A 9488-nucleotide genomic window follows, 5' to 3' on the forward strand; every position below is an offset into this window, starting at 1 on the left:
ACAGTGCGCTCGTAAGTACAACCACACATTGGTTCCCTTTATTTCATTCTATGCTTCTGGTTATCATGTGGGAATGCGAACTATGTGTGTACGATAGATAGATAGATAGATAGATAGATAGATAGATAGATAGATAGATAGATAGATAGATAGATAGATAGATAGATAGATAGATAGATAGATAGATAGATAGATAGATAGATAGATAGATAGATAGATAGATAGATAGATAGATAGATAGACAGACAGACAGACAGACAGACAGATAGATAGATAGATAGATAGATAGATAGATAGATAGATAGATAGATAGATAGATAGATAGATAGATAGATAGATAGATAGATAGATAGATCTCAAATGTATGTGTCTTCCAGCCTTCTCATTCCATTTGTTTTATTTGTTCGCTTTTTCTTTCCTTCATCTAATAGGTGGCGTGCATGAATAAGGCAATGGTAGGTTTATTCCAACCCCTTTTTTATCCCTCTCGCTCTTTACGTAAACTGTGCATCACTTCATATCAAAAATTATTACGCGACAAATTTTTATTTATTTAATCATCACGTCGTACCAAAAACATGATCGCTTTTTTTTTTCTTGCAATCGCTTCACCTCAAAAATTGCTTAAGGTGCTCTTCCCCAAATTTGACGTCATGACATCATTATATGATGACGTCATCACATGGTGACTTTTTGCGTCGCGCGTGTTGAAGTTCACGCAGACGGTCACTTTTCGTGTTCCATGAGGCATAAGGCTTTCTGCTTAAAGGGGTCATGAAGCACCCCTTGGGCTTGTTGAAAAAACACATCCTGCGGAAAGCTGACACGGCTATGAACTGCTCAGCCAAATATTGCAGTCGTGCGCGCCACGTAAAGGCTACAAGCGGAACGCGAAGTTGCTGTTTTCTCAGGCGCCCTCTTTTCAAACAGAGGCCGGTTCTCATTCTCGTCGGTGGGCGGGGCGTCTGCCAATTGACGTCGCGATCTGCATCGCCACGTCGCAAGAGACATAACATCCTCATTGGCCGATAGCCGACGTAAATCTAGAGCGGCGTTCAGATCAGATGCGCTTCTTGCCACGGGGTGCCGCCACTTGCCGGCGCCGCACTCCTCAGTACACGGTAGCCGCGCTCGCGCACGCGAATCACAGCGGGAGAGCGATCGCGTTTCATGACGCGCGCTGACGTAACTTCTTTCCCCCGTGCCATCCCTCCCTGTCTAGCTTCCAGTGCGCTCGTCGGCACGAGAAAAGAGAGAAAGCGCTGAGAGCGTGCACCCAAACCCCGGAACTCCGCTCATTCTTGACGGATTCGAGACATTTTTGCGGCAATCGATTCGGGAGGCAGTAAACTCCGATATTGGGGTCATTAGATCATTACTTGGAAAAGTGATTCATGACCCCTTTAAAGATTGCCGACGATCCCTAATGCGAAAATAGGGCGCAGCAGGATTCCAGCGTTCGCGGGGCTGAGCCTCTACTCCGGCACTCGTTTGGCAGCTGCGGCAGACGAAGTACTTCCACCAGTCGAGTCGCGCATTGTTAAGAAAGAACTGGCGTAAATCTGATCTGCAGGTCGAGCGCGTCCGCTATTATGCGTGACTCGTCTAAAGTTCCAAAGTAATGTTTTCGTCTAAAGTTCCAAAGTAATGTTTTGGCTTCCAGAAACTACTACGCAATTCGCGCCACGCATACAATAGGATTGCAAATACTGTGGCGCCATCTTTCGACGGCGGCGATGAGCTTCTCTTTCGGCGGCGCGAACTGCAGGACCCTCCTGACTCCTTCGCCATCCTTGACGCACTCGTAGTCTCGCTCGTGCTGAAATCTGCGTTCCTCCTCAACCTTTCGCTTTCCTCTACACGCTCCACGTTCGCTCTAATCATTTCGCCGTGTTCGTTCTCTCAGTTACGACAGACGAGGCACGCGACGCTCAATGCATGAACGGGCGCCTAAAACACCGTTCACGCTAGAGTTCGAAGCAGGCGAATGCGGCAAAACGCACTAGAAGTCCATTCGCTTCGCTGCGCAAGCGGAAGGAAAACCAGGTAGCCAGCCCGATCGGTCTCTGACCTATTTTATCGCGACAGCGTTAACTACACGCGTGCTGCATGACAAAGTGCACAGCATCTACAAGGACACGTTCCTCAGGGGACGGGAATCAACAGAAGGTGCAGCAGAAGTGCGTTAGCGTGCCCCAGCATATCTCGCTTCTGCACAGCCGAGCGAATGAACTACCGCCAATACCGGGGTGTCCGCTTATGGAGCTTCTACTGATGCATCCAGTGAAAACGACAATGCGAAGGCTGCCTAAGGCCACGTTCACACTGCGGAAGCACCAGGCTAATCACGGAACAATAGGTTTATGTAAACTCTGTCGGGTTTGAGTGGATTCGTCCAAGAAAAACGTTATGTATTACATACACCAGCAACATATATTTTAAGTGCGTGGCACTTTAGGGGCCAGGCTTGTCGTCCATCCAGTGTCTCATGTCGCATGGTCACGCTTAAGATCAAGTGGTCAATAAAGGCCTAAAATATTGCTCAAAATCGGGTTAAAATGAAAACAGGGTCTAAAATAATACAGTTACCAGAAATAACCAAGAAGGAATCCCAATTATTAACTTAAAATCGCTAAATACGTTTCGGAAGCATGCGGCTGACACCCGAGCCGCGCAAGATAGGGCGCCACTGCCTTGCCGAGCGAGCGATTGCCCCCCGCCCCCCTCTGGCCCTTCGCCGGCGCTACATATGAAGAAGAAAACAACCTGACGGAACTCACTGCAGACCACACGTATCTTAACTGCTGTAACAAGCGGGAACTCGATATAGCGCAGTAAAAAAAGAGCGCGCATGTCGCACACCGAGTTTGCGAATCTCCCAAACAAGATTCTACTTGTGTCTGGGAAACCCTGCATGCTTACCTCAAACATTGACGTCATCGACGGTTTGTTAAACGGAGCAGTGGAAACTCTACGAACGGGAATCGCTGGGTGCCCGTGCTACGCACTTCCTCAGGTTTCACAGCTAGTGGTGGAGCTGCATCTAGCGCAGGATTTAGAACTACATCAATCGCTACACAAGCTTCTTTTTTTAGCGCGAAACCATCTGGAGAGAAAATTCACACTCTAGGTAGTTTTATTGCGCTATAGCAAAGTGCTGTAATGCCAATTTTCGTTTTCTTTTCTCGTTCTAGGGCTTGACTCAAGAAGAACAGGTAAAGTATCGCTCATAATTCTATCATTCTCTGGCGCTTGTGATACCTCGTGCAACTGGAGGCGGTGCACGCAGATATGTATTTACGAATTATGAATGGGCGATGTTACATTATCCGGCAACATTTAGTGCTCCTAACACAAAGTAATGTCATTTGACGACGAAATTCGGTGCCATATATTAACGGATGCTAAATCTCCGTTGCAGGTCGCTATCACGTGCGATTCTATCACGTCTAAGTGTTCGATTAGCTTTTCTTCGGTTCCCATGGCGCATTTTGAATACGCACCCGAAATTTGCATATTCTGCTGTTCTCATGTTGATTCTCGGAGCGATCTCCAGCACATTTACAGAAGGGCTGTATAGTTCCATCAGACGCACTCAGAAGTGTTACTGAAACACAAAACTCGATGAGTAAACCAAATTTGTGTAGCGACAAAATAATGAGAATATTAGGTGGGATGTGCAGGCAAATCTTGAGACGCGTGTGCTGGGATCTGAAGGCAAATTCCCGACGGAAATTATTGACCTGTTAAGACCTGTGTTGCATAAAATGCTTACGAACTTTTTCCGATTACTCATGTAAGAACCAAAATTTACCCCGATTGTACGTTTAAAAGGTAAATAAGAGACATTTTCTCGGTTACATGTGCTGGAAGTTTCAAGTCTGCCTATGTGTTAATTATGTGCTTTAAAAGCAGTTACCAAATACTGGTTTCTATCCCATTTTCATGCGCTATATACGAGGCGTGCTTTTTCATGCCTCTCTATACGAGACATGCCCGTATACGTACCGCTCAATTATGAAGCATGTTACCATTTTCAGTATTTGTTTGATTTTTTTTTAAACTTGCCTAGGTAAATTTAATGAGGAACTACCTAATAGCCTGATGTTTTATGTGTCTTCGTGCTCTTCCCCCTTATGTAGCACCCTCGGGCACTCATTGAGAAATAACTGAAATGGTATGAGCGACGAATGTTAAATGTTTCACTTGTGCAAGTTAATCGCACATTTCGCGTGATATTACTTATTCAAGCGCTCCAAAAGGTTGTGCCGTCCATATTAGCAATATTTGTCAGAGCCCTAAACGCACCGTGTCACCGAGTTCGTCACCGAGTTCTCATTCTGTGGGAGATGAGCACGTGTAATAGTTATATTCTGTGGGGAAATGTGTCAGATTTTTAAGGTTCATTTAGAAGCTTTGCGAACAATTATGGAACCTTGGTTTCTTTCTCTGTTTTCACACGTGCTTTTTAGTAAGTTTTCACGATATCATCGGTGAAATATAACGGGCTCCTTGTTTATATTTGGCTCATGTTAGGAACACATCGTAGGTAATGGGTGAAAAAAAAGTTTTAAAATTTGGAATAATTGTAGCCTGTGTGATAAAATGAGTTCGATCACTCCGGAGTTTAATAAGTGAGTCTTACGAGCGGTTTATTCTGCTGCTCTATAATAGTTAAACATGCCACACAGATGAAAATGAGTGCAAAATGGGGCTATACGCCAAGTATCAAACCTATGTGCAAGTGGTAAATACCGACGCACAAATTACTGCTCTTCGAAATTAATGTCCTCAATACGTACTTTAATTTCATTCTTAACATCAGTACCAAGCGCTAACACGTATTGACAGCTGATAAACTAAATCAGAATTTTGTGACATACATCATATTTGTCGTTGTTAAACCTGCCAGTTTCTTATCGGGATGGAGTGGTGGTAATGAAACTGGAATTTATTGTATCTTGTTGAAGTGTTTTTGTTTTCTGCACAGTCAGAAACTAATGTTTTCAGTGGCGACCAATCTTAAATCATGTGCGATCGTGCTAAGATTGTTTTTTTTCTTTTTTTACTTCTCAGCAATGCCTTACGAAACTGATGGGATAGTTCTCCGAAAACCTTGGACTGGCTATCTTTTGAAGACGTGAAAAATGTTTCAGTTTCACAAATAAAGCGGTTGACACATGACTATTGCCAAGTTATTTCAATCTGCGGTTTATCGCAGGCCAAAACGTCGACTAATAAACCCTAAATACAGCCTTAAATCAGCCCCGTTCCTAAGGGAGTGCCATACATATCACCATCATCGCAAAAAAAAAAAAAAAAAAAAAGAGCTGGCTCTGGTAAGTTTTCTAGGCGGTATATTCCTCTGGTTCTTCAGAAGTCGGTTATAGTAACAGCGAAAGAGAGCACCTTCTGGTATATCCTGTGCAGCCCTTCGCAGATACCCACTGTGGGTACGTGCCACCAGTTAAGTTGATCGCATGGGTGTACGAATATCCTCACGTCAACAGTACCACTCCCAGTGTCACCGACTCTGTGGCTGGCAATGGCGTAGACCGGGATGGGAGGGGGGAGGGAGGGGTTACACACACATAGAAGCGCACGCACGAACATGCAGAAAGTATGGCTGCGTAACTTGCGTTACATAAAAGGTGCAGTTTTTTATGCCTGTGTATATGAGACATGTTATTTATATGTGCCGCTCAGTTATGAAGCGTGTTACCATTTTCCATATTTCCTTGATTTTTAAAAGTGACCTTGTGGATTACGTGAGAAATTACCTAATTACCTGATGTTTTACATGTCTTCGAGCCCTTCCCCCTTAATGTAGCACCCTCGGGCACTCAATGACAAATCATTGAAATGGTATGAGAGACGAACGGTGAATGTTTCACTTGTGTAAGTTCATCGCATACTTTGCGATTAACTTACACAACCCCCCCCCCCCCCCACACCAAAAAAAAATGTTTCTAGCTACGCTACTGGTGGCTGATTCACCGGGCTTGCCTAGAGATGTTGGCCAGGGGGCTGCCGGGCGTCTAGGGGCACAACAGCAATTCAACAGATTTTTTTCGGTAAAGTTCTATCCATCCGTGCATGCCACTCTGGGGAAGTGACCAAGAATCGGGCAGTTCAAAGTGACATAATTCACGTAAATACAAAGAACCATTTGTTTTGTTTTGTTTTTTGTTTCAAAAAGAATATCTTGCTAGAATCGCAATATATATATGCAAATAAAAAGAAATTAAACTAATTCGATGAACATATGAAACTAATTGAAGCAAAGCAAAATGTACGAAAAAAGATCCGGCGAAGAGAAATATTAAAAAATATACAGAACGCCTTTAAAAACTGCAAATTACATAAATATAAGAAAAAAGAAATTGAATGAAAATATAGAAAACAAATTAAAACGCAATAAAATATATCGAAAATACAATAGAGAGACAAATAAAATTCGAAATGTGGCCCTGCAACTGTTTTCCAAGTAGCCATGGAATGGCTTCACAAAAGGAGCCTATTACCTCGCGAATCGACCACAAACATTTTTAGAATCCGTCCAGTACGAGCAGAGTTACAAAGATTTGTCGCACGCTGTAGTTGCTCTCTCTTTTCTCTCGTCCCGACGAAAGCGCTGGAAGCTAAGCAGGGAGGGATGACACGGGGGAAGCAGGTACGTCACGCGCGCCTCGTGACCTTGAGCACTTTTTCTTTCTTTTTTCTTCGAACGCGCGACGTACTTTCAGTGCGATCGCGGGCGCGCGCGGGCAAGTGGCGGCGTCCCGCGGCGGCCGCAGTAACTACCGAGCGCGCCATGTTCAAAGCAGCCAACGGCGTGGAACTTGAGTTTGTCGACAAAGAAGAAGTACGAGACGAACACAAGCGCTAACACTCAACAACGAAAATTTTATTTTCAGGATCGGTCATATATACACACATGAAATCACGCGACAGTAGTGAGATATTTTCGTTTGCAACTGATAGCGCATCGACAATGGCGTTCAATCTTATCCGTCATACAACAGTTTAAACATGGCAACCAACCTTAACTACCGGGCATGCGCAAATATTCAATTTCTTTGGTGGATAATGACATTGACACCTTGCTGATACAGTGGTCGCTGGCAGAAAGGATGCGATCTGTCTCTATTATCAGTCTTACAGGCTCTGATTTACTTCTTGAAAGAATTGCAGTATTCTCTAGTACCGGGTGGCATGCACACGTTTTGCAGTGAAGTGCTAAAAAACCGTCACCTGACACACCTTTTACTTTATTTCGGTGTTCCCTCAACCGGTGATTAATGCATCTTCCGGTCTGGCCTATGTAACAATTGCCGCACGAGAGGGGAATGCGATAAAGAACGCCCACAGCGCATGGGACAAACTGATTCTTGTGTTTCTTATCACACACCGACCGGGTAGTCATTACCGGATTAGTAGCTCTACATAGGGTGCTCAACTTGTTCGGAGCTGAAAAGACCACGTTTATGTTTTGTCGGCCTCCTATTTTCTTCAAACTGTGAGATAACTGATGTATGTACGATATTACAGCAGTTCTCTTGGGTTCACGCCCGTTACCTTCACCATTTGTCGGGAGGCACCTGTTCGAGCGTTCCTGCTTTAGCACCTTTTCCGCTACTGACAGGTGCTCACGAAAATATCAGTTGCAAACAAAAATATCTCACTACTGTCGCGTGATTTCATGTGTGTATATATGACCAATCCTGAAAATAAAATTTTCGTTGTTGAAAGTTAGCGCTTGTGTTCATCTCGTACTTCTTCTTTGACCGTGTGTCTTCCCGCGCTATGTCAATAGCCAGTTTATGATGAACCAACAAGCCCACATTGGTACCCTTGAGTTAGTGACGCAGCGATTTGGGTAAATGGCATCATTTGTCGAGAGAAGAGGAAGCGATTTTTACCTGACTGAGAATTTATTGTAAATCCCAGGCAGCGTGCTGCGCTATAATGTTTGGCTCGCGTGTTCTCGGGAGCCTCGACTACCGTGGCGTAGCCATGAGGGGGCACACCGGGCCCGTGAACCCCCCCCCCCCAAAAAAAAAAAAAAAAAAACATTTTTCCCATGTGATACAGAGCACAAAATGACACCCCACCCCACTCATCTGCCCAGACCCAATGTCGGATCAAGAGGCGCTCCCCCTCCCGAAAAAAATTTCTGCCTGTGCCACTGTCGACAACCGATCGGTAGCGTTTTCTTACCATGCTGAAAAAGTGTTGCAGGGCCCCTTTAAATCTCATTTGACCTATACTAGAAAATCTTGGATGGCGGCGCAATCCTTCCCTTCCCTCAGACGCCAGTAAAAAGGAACCAAACCAAACAAATCCGCTTTGATGCCGTGTGTAGATACCTTCACGAAACAAAACGAATACGATTTTAAATTCCGACTTGTATAAGTATTCTTATAATAGAAGTTTTCCTATTATTTTTATTATTATTGTGCTTTTTATTATTATTCTTATTCTAATTCCTATTCGGGAGAACGATTAAAGTGTCTGATCTGAATGTTTGAAAAACTATTATTGCACTCTTTCCTTGTTGCGTACGTTTTCTTTTCTTTTATTTCCATTTATTTGGTTATTTATTTATTCATTTTCATTGCCATCAACATTAAATACTGAAAATACTTTAAACGTTTTCATAAGATGAATTCTTGGCCAATCCCCCTGAGCGGGTATGAGCCATGCGGTAGGGTAATACTACTACTACTGCTACTATATACTATATCCGCTGCAACGAAGACGAGGAAGTCGAGCTTGAGCACCACGCGGCACGCGAAGCAATTCTGTTTTACGTCGGGCCTCGTATAGGAAGGCCTTCGCCAGTGCAGCCATGGCCAAAGCAGCGAAAACCTTCGTGAATGAGACCCTGGACAAGAACCCGGTGGTGATATTCTCCAAGAGCTACTGCCCCTTCTGCAAGAAGGCCAAGCAGGTATTCGACGGACTCGGCGTCTCCTACCTGGCCGTGGAACTGGACAACCGGTCGGACGGCAGCGACATCCAGAAGGTGCTCACCGACATGACCGGTGCCAGCACGGTGCCCAGGGTGTTCTTCAAGAAGCAGTGCCTTGGCGGCGCCTCCGACGTCGAGGACATGAACCGCAACAACAAGCTACAGCCGCTGCTCAAGTCCCACGGACTGCTCAAGTGAATGGCCGCCATCTTAATATGACTCGGAACTGCTGCTGCCGCCGCCCCGTACGGCAAAATTTCGATCGGTCTGCGTGACTCAAGCTTGCGCAACTTGACACATCGGCGCCCGCATCGGCACACAGCGCACGTACAGAGCGAGTATGATAAAGAAAAAAATTAACGATTTCTACGTACGCTATTGGAGTGATTGGTTCATTTATTTGATCGATTGATTCTGGAGCGCACGGCCGAGATGGAGGGCCGCACTCGCCGATACATGGCTGTTAAATAATTGGAGTGTCCTTTGCTTATATAGTTTGAGCGTAGCTGCAGAA

General features: G+C 44.8%; 1 protein-coding gene across 1 annotated transcript; it reads left to right on the top strand.

Annotated features, from left to right (window-relative positions):
- The first annotated feature begins 8842 nt into the window (after positions 1-8842).
- Positions 8843-9180, top strand: LOC119388850 (uncharacterized). Its single transcript, XM_037656235.2, has one exon. It carries the CDS (start codon positions 8852-8854, stop codon positions 9170-9172), a length of 321 nt encoding a protein of 106 aa, XP_037512163.1. The 5' UTR covers positions 8843-8851; the 3' UTR covers positions 9173-9180.
- Positions 9181-9488: the final 308 nt, after the last annotated feature.

The sequence above is a fragment of the Rhipicephalus sanguineus genome, chromosome 4, assembly GCF_013339695.2.
Source record: "Rhipicephalus sanguineus isolate Rsan-2018 chromosome 4, BIME_Rsan_1.4, whole genome shotgun sequence".
Taxonomy (NCBI): Eukaryota; Metazoa; Arthropoda; class Arachnida; order Ixodida; family Ixodidae; genus Rhipicephalus; species Rhipicephalus sanguineus.